Below are 18,328 nucleotides of genomic sequence, written 5' to 3'. Positions count from 1 at the left end.
ACCCAGTAATCCCCATTGATGATGTCTGTTTAAAAAATGTTTTCATCATGACTTCATTAATACTGAAAATTCTATAAGCAATTACTAATGCCTAGTTACTTTTCACCCACCCTCTAATACGTACAGTATATATATATATATATATATATATATATATATATATATATATATATATATATATATATATATATATATATATATATATATATATTATATATATATATATATATATATATATATATATATATATATATATATATATATATATATATATATATATATATATATATATATATATATATATATATATATATATGTACCATATGTTTATATGTATGTATATATGTATGTGTATTTGTGTGTGTGTATTCTTTTAACTTTTATTATTCTTAATATATATAATAAACTTGTTAAGTGATGTGTATAAAATTTTTCATCTTATAAAATTCTGCTTTTATTAATATTACTAAGGTTGTTGACTGTTTAAGGTAAGTAATTTTTAAAAATTGTGATTTCCTCTGCAGGCTTAGCTATGTAGGTACTGACTCTGTACCTTTATTTTTACTTATTGTAAACTTTTTTTCTTAATTGCTAAAGAAATAATAGCTAAATTTAGGTTTTATAGAGAATCAGGGTAACCTTGCTTTAGTGATTGCAGTGGAAAGAAAAAAGACGTTTGATATGACATTTTGTGGTACTTGAGAGTCAATTTTGTGGTGTTTCTTATTAGGACAGGGATATTTTGTTTTGACTTATCTTTCAGGTACAGCTCTCATTTTCTGATCTTAATGTACACCTCATAACTTGATGGTTATTTTCTGATGACTGAAATAAGTCAACTTTCTTGTTGAATGAAATGACTTGCTTATCACCAAGGGCTGCTTTTGTGCATTCATGAAACATTGCAGTGCAGACTGATCACTGAACACAAATGTCTCACTTTCATCACAAATGAGAAGTTTACATTAATAAAGAATGTGCCTTTGTTAGTTTTGGATAGTTTTAAAACATTTCTGCCAGTCTAAAGGATACCAAACTAAGATGATGTGACACAACAGCATGAAAGCAGGGCTCAGGTTGTGAAGGTGCTCACGACCTGATGTACTGAGGCTTTGTTACACCTGCTGCTGAGCACTCTGAAGCATAGCCTTGATGACTTTGGATGTTAGCACCTCATCCTCAAACCCTTGAAAGTCACCCCATCCTTGTAAATGCCTCATTCCTTTGCGGCTTACGATGCAGTGTCTGCATTGAGGCTAAAGTCAACAGAAAAATCAAAGACTTGTTTGTTGCTGTTTTCATGCTTTATTTATGTTAATCATCTGTCTGTGTAACTGTGACTTGTTTATATTGCATTTTCCAGTGTATTCAGGGGAAAGTTTTCACAAGATTCCATGAAACATCCCTCAGTAAGGGAAATTAATGTGTCAGTTGCAGAATCAGTGGAAAGTTTCCCATCTAAGCCCTTTCTCCTCCTGTTTTCTAACTCCATAGATGTAGCGTCCAAACAGCATTCTCCATCACTTTCTACCGTGTGTATTCTCTATTCTAGACATATCAAGTGTGTTGAAGGCAATGTTCAATAAATCGGCACAGGCCGCGAAAAGTGATTCGATATCCCAGACTGCAAATTCTGACAGTGGGGAATCGAAAAGTCCAAAAGGTATCCAATTTCCTGCCTGAATTATTGGTCCCATATATATTTACACTTAGATTTTTATATCTAGATATAATTTAATGTATAATACACTAACTTGTACCCCTTAGTGCTCATGATTCATATTTATGGATTTTGAAAGATTAGAAAGAGCTGCGAGTCATGGCACAGGGTTCAAAGATTCATTTTTGTATTGCTGCCAAATGACACAATCCCAGATAAATTAAGGGAAAAGATCTGATAAGTAGGAGAAAAATTTTCCCCAATATGCCTTTTCCTGCCTGTCCTCCAAAAATCTCCACGCCCATAACTGTCACAAACAAGACAGGTCTTTCAACTGCATTGTCTCTGCTATGGCTCTCAGTTGACTTGCCAGCTTCTTGAATCAGCCTTCTCCCCCTTTCCCAGCTATGTTCTCTCCTTGGACCTTTTACAGGCCAGTAAGATTGGTGTTACCATAAATAATAAACTGATAGGAAAAGGAATGAAATCAGGATGACGAGTGACGCCAGTATCAGATTCTTAAGTTTGCAAAGGCTTTTGGCTTGTCTTACATGTTCACTTAGTCCTCTGTGATTGTTCCTTTTCCTGATGCCTGCAAAATCTCACCCTTTCCTTACTTCCAGGCGTGTTTTGCACGCAGTAATACTGCTTCTTATTGAGGACTACAAAATAGCATGTTACATTGTTCATAGGAAATGTAACTGGGATGTGACACTCAGTGTTTGTTTCCTTTAAATTATGATGATATTTTCTTTGATGTTCAGAGCTCTGAAATATATATATTTTTTTATTGGCACAAAATCTTTTTAGTTATGTGGAGTACACTGTCAGTCACTTGTTGTGTCAGAAAAATTGCTCTTTGTTATTTACAATTACTGTACAGTATTAGAATTTTTGTAGAAGCTGCGTAGACATCCCAGTTAAAGTAAAAATCTTCAGTGTCATATAATTATTCCCTAGCCTTTATGTTATGATTGATGGTTCATGTGTGGCATAATTACATTTACCATATTTGATTCATGTCAGTTATTTTCTGGCATTATATATGCCTCTGGGTTACCCAATAGAGAAACATACTGTGCATTGTAGTGCATTAATTATGTTTTTGGTTATTGACTTGTTTATTTTTATGGCCATTGTTAATCTTAACAACTGTTGCACATTAATTGCCAATATTGTTATATGAAAGTGTCATTCCTTTCTAAATTATATTATGTATGTAATTATCTTTACAAGGCAAACAGTAATTCAGAGAGAGCTTATGAATGTGCATGGTATGAGATGCAGATCGGATAGATAGCCTGCAATATTTGCAGTCTTAGAATAGGATTCTCTTGATAAAAATATTTTAGCTCCTAGAAAGTTTTGTTTTGCTGACTGTGTTGTGTTTTTATTGCAAGTTATCACCATAATAAGACATTTCCAAAATAGTCTAATGCACATCATAAAAGGTTTGGTAATAGAAGTTTATATAAAGAGAACCAGGAGTCTTCAAGCCTATAAATTTAGTGTACACTTGGGTAATGTATTCTATTTTGTTGCTTGATTAATGATCTCTTTACAAATGTTTTTCATCTGTATGGATTCCCTTTGTGTCAATAAGTGACTTGACAAGTGGTGTTCCGTGGCATGTGTTATTGTTGATGATTATGTGCATAATTGCTAGCAGAATATGTTTTAGAGAACAGTACGTGCAGTTAGGATGTGTATGTGTAAGAATAATGTTTTGTGTATGTGATGAAGAGTTGATGTGATTTTTACACTGCTTCACTTAATCCTGATATTCTGGTACTGTGTATTCCACTTGATTCTTATCGTGAATTCTCTACATAGCTGACTGGAGTTTTTCTTGTGTTAACAGAACACACAGTTACTGTAACTGTAGAGAATTTAGAGAAGAATTTCTTGCATACTTGAAATTCACAGAGAAATGGCCAATAGTAATTTAAGTATGAAGACCCTGGAGTTTACACATATTTAAAGTTTCCACTCTTAACCACTTACATGGTGTTTGACATATCTCATATATTAAATGCAGTGAGTACGTATCTGGTTATCATCCAGCCCATATATAAATATGCATAATGAAGGTACCTTAGTCCAAGCTTCAGGATGGTACATAATACCTTAGGGTCGGGACTTACTGTCTCAATCCTGTCATATATTGCCATAATTTTTTACAATTCAGGTGTGCATACTCATGTACTTATTCAGAATTCATCTCTAGGTTGTGTTGTCTTTATCATTCCCATGTGATTTTTAGTTGTTTGAAAAAAGTTGTGTTGTTAATGGGTCCGGTTGTGCAGGAGGATGATTATATGGGATGTCACCTAATAAGTGAGGTTGTAATCTAATGGTGACAAAAATCCTTCATTGCCTTTCCCTGATAGGTTGCAAAAATTGGAATTAGGGTAAATTTTACAATGCTTAACTTTGATTTGATATTGTTTTTTCTTGATGTAGCATATTTTTGTGTGAATTGTACTAATTTACTGCTTTTGTTTTTTGTTTAACTTTCTGGAACAATTTATTTCATATAGAAAATTATTTCGGTGTTGTAATTGACAAACTGCAGCACATTACATTTTGGGAATGGTGTGGTTTTTTTGTGTTTTTTTGTCGTAGTTGAAGGAAACTTCTTTAAAGGGAGTATGGAGTTACTGTACAGTGCATGTATTGTTATTAATCATATTGTTCTTATTTTTCTCTGAAATTTGATCTTGAATAACTTTGATAGTTATTATGAGGATAGGGCTTTGAAACTGGAAACACAGCAGAATCATGATGAGAGATAAAAGTTCCAGAGCAGATCTGTCATAAAAAATTGGAAAAAAATAAACTTAAGAAAAACCAGTGAACAGAGGGTTGCTTTTGGATATTTTGATATACTTCAGGCTCAACTTCTAACCTTGAGCTTTTAATATTCCATGACTTTACAGGTAAGCAAAGAAACTTATCTTTTGGCCATGAAGGTCAAGAAACTTTTAAAAGTGAATGAGATCTCCATATCAGTTAGGAACAATTTAGTGTCATCAATTCATCAACAATGCTCTACCTCCAGGAACGAGGAACTCAGTTCATATTGGCTCCACAGATTTGTTTTGGGACAAGTTGGAAAGTGTCTTATTATCCAAAATTTCTTCCATAGTTTTCAAAATGTTTTGAAAGCTTCTCTTTACTGAGAATAGCATGTGATAACTTTTTATCCCAACATTCATACATCTACAAGAAGCTAATCTGAGCCTCCAATGTAGACCTGTTTGTAACATTCGTTAACAAGTTACCAATATACTGCTGCCAATTCTTTTATTCAGAAACGTGGAAATTGGACACCACATTATGCTCTTGGGATGGTCTGAAAAATATACCCATCCTCCTCTCAGTCTCACGAAATATTTATTGAAGAGGTTAATGACCTCTGGGAGTCTGAGGATGACTCTCATTGCTTTAAGATAGCCTGATGATGAGTACAGTAGTATAGATAACATTCTCATGAGTGAACTTTTTTTATTCTTTCCGATGTCAACGTCATGCGAGAATGATCTCAAATTGTTGACAACCTCCACCTTTTACCTGAAGGCGATTCAATCTGACATCTGGAAATGTCTGTAAATTTAGTGGATAGTATGAACAAAACACTGCTTTTTCATCAGGGGGATATCAAGTGTCTTAGCTCCATTGTATGTACAGCTGCCTGGGGCTCTGTGGCCTCTAAGCCAAAGATGCTCCAGCTACAGCTCAAGGTCTTGCGAAACGTGAATTTTTCCTTCTGTCCTTAGTTCAGAGGTCTGGTTAAACAAATCATTTATAACTAACTAACTTAATGAAACACTGTGTAGTTCTCTTCTTCAGCCAGGTAGGTCTCCTCAACATCATCTAATCTGGCATGCAGCAGTAGTAAAGCACACCTTTTGCTGTGCAAAAGATGAGGGTCTTAAAAAAAAAACAAAAAAAACTAAAAACTGAGCCTTAAACTGCTGCAAAGCTGACCTGGCAATCCAAGATACCTGTAATAAGGCATGGTCCAATACAGGTAGTCCCTGGTTAACGGCGCGGGTTCTGTTACTGGCCGAGCGCTGCTAACCGAAAATCGGCAATAATAGCACTAATAGCACTAATAACCCGCTTAACAGTGACATTAACGGGATATCAGCGCTGCTAACTGGCGATCAGCGCTGCTAACCGGAGATGGGCACCGAAAATCTAGTTAACAGCGTTGCTAGACAAGCTCCGTAAAACTGGATTGCCGTTAACCGTTGCCGCCAGTAAGCGGGGACTGCCTGTACTGGAAAAAAAAGTAGCCGGAGTGCAAAAACTTTGTTTGCTGCAGCACTACTAACAAAATACAATATACAGTATAAAAGTACATATAAAGTGCTTACTGTAATATTATCTTGAGCTTAGTGCTCAGGAATTTGGGACATCTCAAAAGAGTGTGGAGAAAAAAAGAAAATCCACAATAGCTAAAGGAGTAAAGGAATAGAGATTACCTACTCTAGCCTAATACTAATGTACATTGAAGCTTAAATACTTGCAGCTAAACTTTAATCTAGGATAAGACATTGGCAAAATTCAGATATGAACAGCCAGTAAACAGTTTACCATGAAGAAAAAACAAAACAGCACTATCCAGAGAAGGTTGCTGGCTGGAGTATCAGCTGAGTCAGACTAGATACAGATAGTTAAACGTTGAGCACCCAGTTTTAGCAAAGTTCCTAAGATGCATTTCCCTCTGCTCTCCCTTATAGCAAGTGGGGGAGCCCAGTGTGGGTAAAGCTAGATTTTGAACCCACCATTTGGTATTGGAACAGAATTAACTGCCTTCTGACAGGAATTTGTTCATGGGGGATTTAATGGTTCCATGATTTTTTTCCCTACTCTTGAATGAGTACCCTCTCTCAAGCAGTTTCACACATGCCCAGGCTCTGTAGATCTCAGTCATCCCTTATGCCAGACCAAATAAGTTACAGGAGTCATCCAATCCCTTGCTTGCATATGCACCTGGGAGCGTGGTTGTTCTGGGTAGGATTCAATACCAGGCAGTTGTCAGAGGCAACCTCCCACATAAGGAGTATCTTCTAAAAGTTGGTGGTTTGTATATCTTGAGGAACAAATAGCAGATTTTTGAAGTGATTAACATTTTTCCAATTTATACAAACCAGAGCTTTTATCATAGTCCCACCTCAACCACCCTGCTTTGTCCCTGTGGCTGAAGTGACTAGTGATGGATGGTGAATGAGGGGTATTCCCCCCCACCTACCCCCTTAACTGCCAGTAACAAACTTTTTACCAAGTTCAATGGCTGTTCCATCTTATACGAGGATATTCCCATTTAAAATTCTCTGGTTTTTATACTTAGGAAAAATACAAGTTTTAAAAATTTGTTAATTTTTCCATTTTGCCTCACTTCAGTGGTTAATCTAGTCACAAAATTTACTGGTTGAAATTTAGGCTTTAGGCTAAGTTTTTTGTGACTTTTTATTTCTTTTTTGCTGGTATATAAGCAGACAAGGGTTCCAAGGCTGTTGTAGGGATGTAGACCATGGTATACATTGTGTTTCCATTTGCTTGTGGAAGAGCCCAGTTTTTTTTAATGTTATGTGCTCTGGTATTCATATATTCATTTTCGTTGATGAACATTTAAATGTGCATGCTGAAGTGATGTGTCTTGGGAGGCTTGGCATAATGAATAAGAAGAGTGACTGAAGTTTGTAGTTGCTTTGTTTAGAACCTGTGACACCCTTTGAGGTTCATGTTGGAAAATTAGTGGATCTAAATGTACGAGTATAAGCCAGCCAGCATTCACTTGAAACAGCTGGGGATATGACTCATCTCTGATTCTGTGTAAAGATATCTACTGGGCATGGTGGTATAAAGAGTAGCTATCAACAACAAATCTCCATGTACTAATCATATCAGTACTTAAGTGTTATTCAGTTTTTTCACACATGCCTTACAAAGTACAGTAATAATTTTCATACTGGCATGGGCCACTTCATGAATGCACTTCAAAAGGTTTTCCATTGCGCTCATAATGGAACAAGCACCTAAAACATTTATGTTGAATTTCCAGCTAGCACTCGCAGCTGACGTCCAACGCTCAATTTGTCCAGTGTCATTAGTATTTTGTAAAAGTCTGGCATCCATATTTAACAACAGCAAAACACCACACTTACAGGAAACCAAGCAAAGTTTGAGTCTGTTTAGGCTTATGTTGCTATGCTGAAGATTTCACAAGTCTTACCCATTTTGAGCAAGTATGTCCCCTTTGTGGTAGCTGTTGGAAATACTGACCAGGGTCTCAAGGTTGTCAAAGTCACGGGGGGGCTCCTCCTATTGGCTGGGAGCAGAATGACTCATCCAGTAGGGTTTGGCTGGCCGATGTAGGTGCTTATTGGCTGGCACCAGGTCCCAGGAGTTTTGATCATAGGCAGTGCTGCCTGAAGCAGTGGGCAGGTGAATTGTCATCCCAGGGGCACACCTTGCTGTTCTGATGGTGGCTGAGAGAAGAAAGGTCTCCTGGGCCATGTTGAGCAATGGTTTCCATTGGAGGATGGCAAGGGCCTCCTTATATTGGAGGCATCAATGGTCATTGCTGCCATCCAGGATTTTTGTGCTCCTTATGACCGGCTGGCTATAAGGCACTGCCATGTTCCCTTATATGAAACAGGAAAGTATACATGTGTTTTGTGGATCTTGAAAAGGCGTATGACTGGGTACCAAGAGGAATAGTTTATTGGTGTTTGAGAAAGAGAGGAATACCAGAGAAGTTGGTAAGGTTAGTGAAGATGATGCATGAGGGGGAAAGAACCACTGTACAGACAAAATATGGGGAGACTGAGGCATTCCCTGTGGAGGTTGGCCTCCATCAGGGATCAGCTCCATTCTTGTTCCTTGTCATTATAGAAACTTTGACATCAGAATTAAGGAACAACGAAGAACTGTGGGAACTGACGTTTGCTGTACAGTGGGACTGGTAAGGTCGAAAGAAGAAGAAGAAGAATGTTCCCTTTTATAGTGCTGGTATACTGCCCCTTTGTTTAGGTGAACAGAGATCCTCTTGGAAAGTGAGTTGTAGTCATACCAATGTCCGAATGGTAGCATCCATTCCCGGTATGATATTTGGTAAACCACTCCTCTTCTCTTCATGGGGTCATTGCTAGCAATGGGGGTGTTCCTCATGAGGTAATGGGCAATCTTCTGCTCCTTGTAGTAGATCGTAAGGTCAACTTTTTTGTCTGCATTGATGGGCACCCATGTGAAACCCAGTGATGAAGACAAAAAAGCTGACCTTATAATCTACTACAAGGATCATAAGACTGCCCAGTACCTCATGAAGAACAGCCCCATTGCTAGCGACGATCCCATGAGGAGGAGAGGAGTGGTCCATTGTATATATCCATAGGATTCCCACTAGTCCTTCACCTTTAAGATGTGCTACATGTTTTGAGCTTTTGACCAGACCTAATAGGTTTGACTTTATCCCAACAATGTGCAGCTAATACATTGTTTTCTTTCTTGTATGATTACTGGTCTTGTGTGTTCCTTTATATGCACATCCATACTTCTCCCATTCTCCCCCATGTAAGAAGGTCACATCTCCCACACGGAATATTTAACCCCTGGGGGACTTTTCCTCTTTATTATCATTGCTTGTATTACTGCATATTTTGTTCCTAACTGTATTGTTGAAATGAAAGTTAAAATCATAATTATAATTTTTTATATACTGTACTATTGGTATCTTTTACTTTTCTGTCATAAGGTAGTTTTATTATGGCTTTTCCGTTTCTTTTTTCTATGCTAACATGGATAATTTCTGTTGTTTTCTGAATACCTTCCTTGATGATCCAATCTGGCTCACACTCCAAAAGCAAGGGAGGAAAATCATGTTGCACATGAGCGTTATGTTATCAGTCGCTACACACAAGGGAGGATGCCACTTGATTTGTGCTCCTACGCACTGGTACGCACTACTTTCCCCTGCCAAACTACTGTAGTGGCAAAATTGAAATAAAAACAGAAAGCACTGCACAATATGTTAATGCTGAAGGGAGAAAATACTCCAGGTTACAGCCTGATGATAAAGAACGTGTGGAGGGCATGCATTCCTGACAGACACGGACAAAACAGCGCAAAAATGGGAAACGACTCAGTGAGCATGTGAAAGCGGATGCAGCTGCAAGCGTAATGGCAGGTTAAGGCCAGCTTAGGTTGCAGGTGATAAAAGGCCGAAATGTTAGGATTTTGTTTTGTGAGACGATTCAGTAACAGCCGGAGCACTCTAAGCACGAGTACTCCATATATGAAAATGTAGGTTTGTATGTTAGGAAAAATACAAATTACTTTTGAATTTGGTATATTTTGGATTGCATATTCTTAAAGCTCTCAAAATTAAACCTCTTCTCACACTTCCACTGTGGTATGAAACATTATATGTGAGTGTTTTTACAGTATCCTTTGGTTTCAAATTTGTGTTTAGTTACACCCAAATGTCCAGAAAAGGTCATTTTGATTCCTTGTAGTTACTAACTGTGAATTTTGTTGATGGTTCCAAAACATTAATTTTTTTCAGAATTGTATCTAACATGCTTTGGTTTTGTGTTCGAAAGAGCAAAAATTTCATCTACATAATTTTTTCCAAACTTTTACATCGATGTTAATGATAGGTAGTAAAATTACTTTGTAAAATTCCACATATAAGTTTGCAACTAGGGAGATACATTGAACCTTCAACTACCCTGAATGTTTGTATGTCTTACCATCATACATATCTAAAATAAGAGTCCTCCAGTCACAACTTAATTGCTTTGCAAGTTTTGGCATACTGTACTGGAAAAGGAATTTGTACACCGTTTCTTCTTTCATCTTTATAAACTGTAATAATTAACCCCCAAAAGTCAAAGAGCCAGTTTTCTGGCTTTCCAGTCTTCAGCATTTGGCCATTTTAGTGGACCAATTTAAACCACGCACCAGTACTTCAAAAGACAGGGTTTCCCTGGCATTAGCGTACTCTCTAATGACGTATCAACACTTTATAGTCACCAGCTAAATGATATTACGTCACAGTGACATCGTCATAATCCCTTTACTTGATTGGTTGATAAGTTTATGAGGTGGAAACAAGCAGGAATTTCTGGGAAAACTTCAGTCTCAGTGTTAGTTTTGAGCGTTGCATGGCCTGATCCCGATAGTTATTATCTTTATTTGTAATTATTACAGGTTGATATGGAATAAAGGTGTGATAGAATGCCAGTATTAAGTTTAATTAATAATAGGAGTTACCAGTACAGTAATGTGAAACTAAATCGTATAAGTATATTCATAGCAAAATTTTAATTTTTTACTGGAATGAAAGTTAAGGCATCTTGGTTTTGAATGATAATCTTTATCATCATTCATATTTTCGTAATTATTACATGCTGATATGTGATGAAGATGTGATAGAGAGAAAATGCGGATAACAGGATTTGTCAGTTATGTGTAAATACACATCGTATTAGTGAATTAGTAGTAGAATGTTGAGTTACCGTATTAATTTAGGTTGAAAGTTATGTTGTCTCCTACAGTTTCCTACAAAAATTTTTATCTTAATGAATTTACTGACATATTTTATGAAACGAGTGATGAAGAAGTTTCAGATTCTGAAGATACAGATCGTGAAACAGAAAGTGACAGTGACGAGGATGATGGATCATCTTCTGAAAGTGAAGGTAATACACGTGCATCAGTTGGTGTGTGGGTGTCGAAACTTCGACAAGAGAGATTGTACTTTTCTGCAAGTTGTGGTATAGTTTTATGTATTCTCTTTAAATTTACGTAAAGTGGAATTGCGTATTATGTAGAAGGATAGTATGTTTTGTGTTTGTATTTAGCTGTTTCGTGTGTTTAACTGTAAGTGCTGTATATGTGTAATAGTGCTTAACTACCGGTATCAGTTGTTTGTCCGGTGGTTAGTTGAAGGTTTGGTGTTGGTCAAAGACGGCCGTGAACTCAGTCTCTTCATAACCTTGATACAGAGTGGTTCAAGGTAATGGGGACTCAAGAATGCATAGGGTTCATTCCAATGGTGTTCCTGATCTGCTAGCTCTTGTTAGTCAACCAGAGAGATTCCTTTGCCCCACTCTTCTGTATAAGGGAAGTGGACCATTTTCTTTGTGAATGCAAAGAACTTTCTCTGATTGTAGTCTCCATGCATTAGAATCACCTCATCTACCTTTGTTGAACCAAGTTCCTCTTAGTCACTGTGGTGAAAGGCTAGCTGCTTAGAACCAGGCCTTCAGAGTGAAGGGCGTAGATCTCTTGGTTGTGGCTGACTGTCTATGCCTGTTACGAGCTTCTGTCAGTCTTGGCCTCCCTGGGCATTGACCTCCAGGAAGAGAGATGAATCTCATCTTCTGTAGCCTACTTGGGATCCATGTGACACCTCGAGATGGGCCTTGATAAAGCATATTGGTGAGCATAGACCTGCTTGTCTGGTATTTGGAAGGCTGGGATTGCTTGTGTGCATGTTAATTTCTGGATTTATGGCAAAAACTGAGAAGTCTTCAGCATGGCAAGACCCATGAGCTTTTGTTTCCTCTTTCTGAGTTCTTCAGGTGGTCTAGGCAAGAGGCTCCTGTGCTCAGAGTTAGTTGTTTATGCTACCAAGAGAGTCAGCACCGCATGCTAGTATTAACAAACACAGGAAGTAGATGTTTAGAAACTCCTTTCTTTTGACTTAGTGATATGCCAGACAAGCTCATTATGTTTCTTATAGTAGTCAGTCATACAGCTTGGGCAAAAACATGAAGGGACGAGGGCAGGTGTCTACAGCATCAGACCACATTTACCTTATCTGCTTACAGACCTCACCTGTGGTGGTTGCTCTGCAGGTTGTGTAAGCACCCAGCTCTGTTAGGACAGAGAAACACCTTCCCTGCAGTGCTTGGAGAATGTAAGGCTGGGCTTAAATGGTAGGGTGACTGGCTTTTATCCATCCTTCCTTCTTACCCCCTTTGCTGAGCAGCAGCTCAACCTGAGTATGTGCTGGTCTGGTTGTAGATATAAGTGGTTACTCAACTGAGTAACCAGTCCTAGAGATTTGGCAGTTAAGTTGTGGCTCTCCCAGTTCTTCTTTTAAAAAGGGGGACAGGGGGGTTGGCTTAGAGCTATATCCTAACCCAAGATATAGTTGTCTTCTGACATGCAGTTCTTATGGGGGTAGCTGCATGGTTCTCAGATCATTTCCTTACTCATGCAAGGCTCTGCTCCCTTTCTCAGGCTGGGGTCCCTACCACTCTGGCAACCCCATGTCAGACCAAGGCTGGGTTACAGGAGTCATTGCTTCCCTTGCTCACTCTCACTACCTGGATCATAACAATTCATGGTGGGTTACAGCTTCCAGTCAGTTGGCTGAGAAATTTCCACTGAAGGAGTGAGTCTCCTACATGAAAGGCAATGGTTTTTATTTCTGTATGAATAAATGACACATTTTTGAAGAGATATGTAGTCTTTTTAAGAATATAAACCATAGACTTTGATCTAAGTGCTCACCTCAGCCACCCTGCATTGTCTCTTATGCCAAAGGAAAAAGTTCAATAACTGTCTCAATATCACACTGAAGGGTACTCTTACATGAAAAGTTTTTGTCGGTATACCTGGAAAAATTGCTAATTACGGTACTATAAAAACTTTCCATTTTTCTTACCAGTAAAGTGTGAAGAAAAGTGTACTTGTGGATTTAATTTTGAAAGCTAAGAATATGCAGTGTAAAATACCTAGAGGAAGAAGTTAAATGCTTAAAAGTTAGTTATTTGAGCTTGATGAGATTGATTCATAGAAGGTATTAATAAAGTTTTCTGTTGTAGCTTGGAAAAAAGAAAGGGTATGAAGAGTGTAAAGCCATAATAAAACTACCATATGACAGAAAAGTGAAAAGCACTAGTAAATAAAAATGGTATTTATAATTTCATCCGTCATTTTATCAATAATTCTGAAGAAAGTCTGCTGTAATAAGAGGAAAGATACTAGGTAGGAAAAGGGCCCCATAGTTTTATATAATTCTTTGTGTAGGGTATGACTTTTATTTATACTGGAGAAACACTGAGAAATCTGGATGTTCATAAAAAAGAACACAAAATAGCAGTAAACATACAAGACATAAATAAAGTATTAGCTATATATTATTTGGAGAAAAATCATAGGACGAACTTTGAAGAGAGGAAATTAGTCTTAAGCATTGCTCAAGGACCTTGAGAGAAAGACTACTGAAAATCCCCAGATCGAAAGAACATAAAGGGTTAATGAGGACCCCATGGAAGTATAAGATGGACCATGGCCGAGATCAAAGGCTGGGAGATACATAAACAGAAAGTCACCATACTACAAGGACACTCAGGAGATGGTAGTGGAGCTATCGCAAGCTAAGAGTGATGTCGCGTGTATAGTTCATATGTGAAAATGTATATATGACATGAAGGAAAAAAAATTTCACTTAATGGGTCTTCTATTATGATTTTTGTCGTTGGTGGTGGTGATGTTCAGCTCGGACATGGCGTTGCCTTGAATATACAGCTGTTAGGTTGTTTACCAATCATGTGATATAAATTTTCTGATAGAATTAATTTGAGACAGTGTTGTTTTGCAGATAAGTGTAAAATTTTGGTGTTAATTATTTCTTGCTGCTGTATCAAATTTTTCATCATATTATTGCAGATGAAATGGGAATCATCATTACAGCGTTTGGTATTCAGGAGAGATGGCTTTCATTAATTTTTATAATGATGATTTATATATGAATGTCAGCTTGTCAGATAGTGTCACTGGCTTTTAGTGGTAATATTTTGTGTAAGAATCAAAATTGGACGTTGAGAGATGAACAAGGTCATGTGGTTTACTTGACCTTCCCAAAATGTAATGCATTTCATCTGAAAAGCTTCCATTTCTTTGACTTACTGGCTAATCTAACTGGTATCTACTTTGAATTGATGTTTAATTGTGAAGGTTTACTTTATTGTGAAAATGTTTGTTCCTACAGAAATACAAAACATTACCTTTTATGAAGGGGAGTCTTCCTTAGTGTGAGCTGGAATATGTCTTTGAAACTAGGCAACGAGGTAGTTAACTGGTTGTTAAGGGGGGTTGAGTTGGCAGAATAACCATCACTCGCCTGCGTTTGCTAAAGACATTTTTCCCAGCTGCTGTCTGGTGTAGTCTACTTCTTTTGTGCTAGGCTGAGTTGTTGTTGGAACCTATTCTGTAAAATTGTGAATGAATGCTGAAATGTTTTACACACTGAGTACAAATACAGAAAAATAAGTGTGAAGACATTGGAAGGGGATGGGAGCACGTGTGGACTCGTCATGTCTTCTGTTTGGTAGTCTTTCCCCCTGTGAGGAATGCATTGAGTGATCTCTCATCTCTCTCACATTGGTAAAAGTTCAGTAGGAAGAGGAAGGATATAAAGCACTCACCAGCTTTGTCAGAGGGATACTCCTTTATTGGTATTGCTTAGTTCTTTAGGTTTTATTTTTCCACCCCTCCTGTGCACCTTTTTTCCCCATACAGCTCCAATTGAGCCTGGGACATTACCAGAGGTAAGATGGAGGTCTACCATAGTCTCTCCTTTCATAATAAGCCAGAAAACACAGCTTATCTCCATCTACTAATAGTAATCCATCTCTCAATCTAGGAATGTCCATATCTGTTGAATACTTTTGTAAGATATGGCCTTACCTCAGCATCCCTGGAAATCTGTCTGTCAATGCTTTCCTTGACCACTTAGCCATAGCTAAGAAAGGGAAAACTTCTGTTCCTGTTTCTGCTGCTTAATCCATTAAGGTGGTTGATCCTCTTGTGGCAGTTGCATTACCAATGGGAGTTGTCCTGGCATCAACCATAGCACAGACTGTGATGACACTCCTTGCCTTGACTAGTTCTTTTGCGCCAGAGATGAGTGTTGCACAAGCTTGAGCCAAAGGGAAGAAGTGCAGTTACTGTTCTTCTATTTCCTCCTCCTCATCACCAAGCTCTTTTTAGTCTTCTACAACTTCATCACGTGGGAAGAAGAAGAAGAAGAAGTCTAGGAAAGCCTCTCATGAAGTCCCATAGGACTTCAAGCGAGCACTCTTTTCATTGTCTGGGAGGTGTCGGTGCTCAGCCACCCATGGGTTATTTGGTTATTTGTCCGCCACAGGTAGAGATGTCACAGGTCTCATTGAACAGGCTTGGTATTCCATGCCTTCCTGCTTTCTCTTGAGCAAAAGGACTGCTACAGGATCTTCTGCCACCTGTGTTTCACATGAAAAACCCAGTTGAACCACCACCACTCCTCGCATTTGGTATGCACACAAATGGGGTTCATAGGTGACAGATCTCCACTATCTGGTACTCATGGGTATTAGGGTGGTTATGTTACTCCTTGCCTGGCTTGTAGCTTGCCACCAGGCCCAGGTTGCGTTCACATGAGACTACTCTTGCCCATCCACCGGTACTGGATGGGACACTACCGAAAATGAGGAGTGTATTGGTTGGTTGACCGTGGTGTGGAACTCTATTCAAGGTATTGGTCTTTTATAACTCTGTGGCTAGGGGTTTATTGAACAGTACTGACAATAATGAGTGCACACCATGGTCCCAGGAATGGGCACAAAAACAGACTGTGCATCTTGCTGTCTCCTGGGAGAGGACCCAACTTGTGCAGTTGTGGATTCAGTGGGACCAGAGGGTTCCTCGCCTCCATAGTGCCAGAAAGTTCAGTTGGAATGGCACTCCACTTTTGTGAGATTATTGCACTTGTATGTGAGCCTCAGTGCCTTTACACCCCAGTCTTATCAGTAGAGCTCACCTTTGGATGTGCTTCTGAATTGTCAGTTAGGTTGCCATGGTACCAGTTTCCATGTGGTTAGACAGTTCCATGCTGTCCAGCATATCAGGCAAGCTCCCCCCCCCCCCCTGTTGGCCAGTCCATGGAGATTCTATGTGCCACATAACCCTTAGACTGCCCCCTTCAGTTGGATTTGACAGAGTCAGTGTCAGGAGTCATGGAGTTTGTCATTTTCCATGCTGCCTCGTGGTTTGACCTTTGGTTGAACGTGTTGGTAACACTGCCATTACATGTGTCTCATCTGAAGATGAGAAAGTAAGTTTAGGAGGTTGTTGATATCATTCTCTCCCACCGGAGTGCTGACTTTTGGGTAAACTTTGTCCTGAGAAGAGGGAACATGGTTTCATCCCTATTCCCTCAGTAGGTTTCAGTGGGTAGTATTCTCACTCTGTGGCACTCTTTGGCACCAGAGTCACCCTTACTCTTCCCAAAAAGAAAGATGGAGGTAGGGCTAGAGGGAAATATCAAAGTCCTGTGATTCTTTAATCTTGTAGGTACAAAGGCATTTGCGGCTGAACCTTCTGGCATGGCTAAGCCTCGCCTGTTTGGTGTTGGGAGACAGCCTGTTCCTCCTAAACCCAGACAGGTAGTCCAACCTTCTTTTAGAAGGAGTGGGGAACCTTCCCAGCCCTTTTGCAGTCCTCTCCCAGCCATAAATTGGAAAGGATGGAGTGCAAAGGGGAGGGAGGGGTGGATGTTGAGGCTGGCAGTCCACTCTCCAGCAGACATGAGTGGGGGATCCCTGTTTTGCTATTTGGCAATGTGACAGAGACAGGGAGCAGAGCCTGAGGTAGTCTGTCTATTGGTACGGCTACTGTATGCTGCTACCCACCCCTGTCTAGACAACTGGTACTGTTCCCTTTGTATTTTTTAAATCCCTGGAAGCTCTAGCTCTGTTGATGGAGGTGGGACGGGTGATGGACAAGATCATTCTAGAAGGCAAAGGTAACTAGTCTTCAGGATTTTATAGTTATCTCTTCCTTGAGGAAAAGGTGACTAGTGGTTGAAAATCAATCGCCACTTTCTTTCCTTTGAACAAATTTGTCCTTCAGACTCAGTTCAGGATGAGAATGGCCACTGAAAACATAGATGCTCTCTCTGATGCAACCCAACAATAGCGGGTAATTCATCATGCTGTCTAGCTGTAGTCAGATATATTCTAGGTAGGCAGAATGTGGTGGCAGACCACCTCAGCTGATGAGGTCAGGTAGTTGGGACAGTGGTCCTTACAATCATTAATTGTGGAAAGACTCTGGGATTTTGGGAACACCCATGATCAGCCTGCTAACCACGTGGTTAAACAGGATTCTCTTGGTATTCTGCTCTCTCATTCTGGGTCCCTGGTCAGTGGTGTAAGACACCTTCCAATATCTCTGGGATGTACATGCTTTTCAACCATTCAGCCCGATTTGTTTGGTGATCACCTGGGCATTTATCACATTGTGTCTCAGGATGACCCCCAAGTGGTGCCTTGTTGGCCTGCTCTTCTTCATCAGTCACACATTCTAAGGCACTACCAGACAGTTTAGTCCCTCCAGCTACATACTTGGAGGTTATCCTGCAGATCTTGCCAGTAGAGGCTCTTCTCACTGGGCTGTCAGGGAGATGTTTCTACCTCTGCCATTCCTTTGCAAACATGTACCAAGGAAAGTGAGTCATCTCCTTTGACTGGTGTTATAGAAGGGGTGCCTCTCTTGTCAGAAAGTCTTTTCACCAGATCACAGACTTTCCAGCATACCTTCATCATGGCAAGCTCCTCTGAGATTGGGCAAAGCACGGCTGTTGCTCAGCCTTGAGCTAGG

At 39.1% G+C, this 18,328-nt stretch overlaps 1 protein-coding gene across 12 annotated transcripts in view; it reads left to right on the top strand.

Annotated features, from left to right (window-relative positions):
* unc79 (UNC-79 domain-containing protein) overlaps nt 1-18,328 on the top strand; it is a 224,650-nt gene that overhangs the window by 45,477 nt on the left and 160,845 nt on the right. For 10 of the 12 annotated variants that reach the window (XM_067119369.1, XM_067119364.1, XM_067119368.1 and 7 more), the window contains exon 8: nt 1,553-1,663. The exons of the other annotated variants lie outside the window; for them this stretch is intronic. In XM_067119369.1, coding sequence (XP_066975470.1) covers nt 1,553-1,663 — 111 coding nt within the window. The remainder of the gene's footprint in view (nt 1-1,552; nt 1,664-18,328) is intronic. 12 annotated transcript variants of the gene reach the window in all.

This window comes from Macrobrachium rosenbergii, chromosome 17 (assembly GCF_040412425.1).
Source record: "Macrobrachium rosenbergii isolate ZJJX-2024 chromosome 17, ASM4041242v1, whole genome shotgun sequence".
NCBI classification, from domain to species: domain Eukaryota; kingdom Metazoa; phylum Arthropoda; class Malacostraca; order Decapoda; family Palaemonidae; genus Macrobrachium; species Macrobrachium rosenbergii.
Note: the sequence above shows the minus strand (reverse complement) of the source record. Positions and strands in the feature narration are given on the sequence as shown.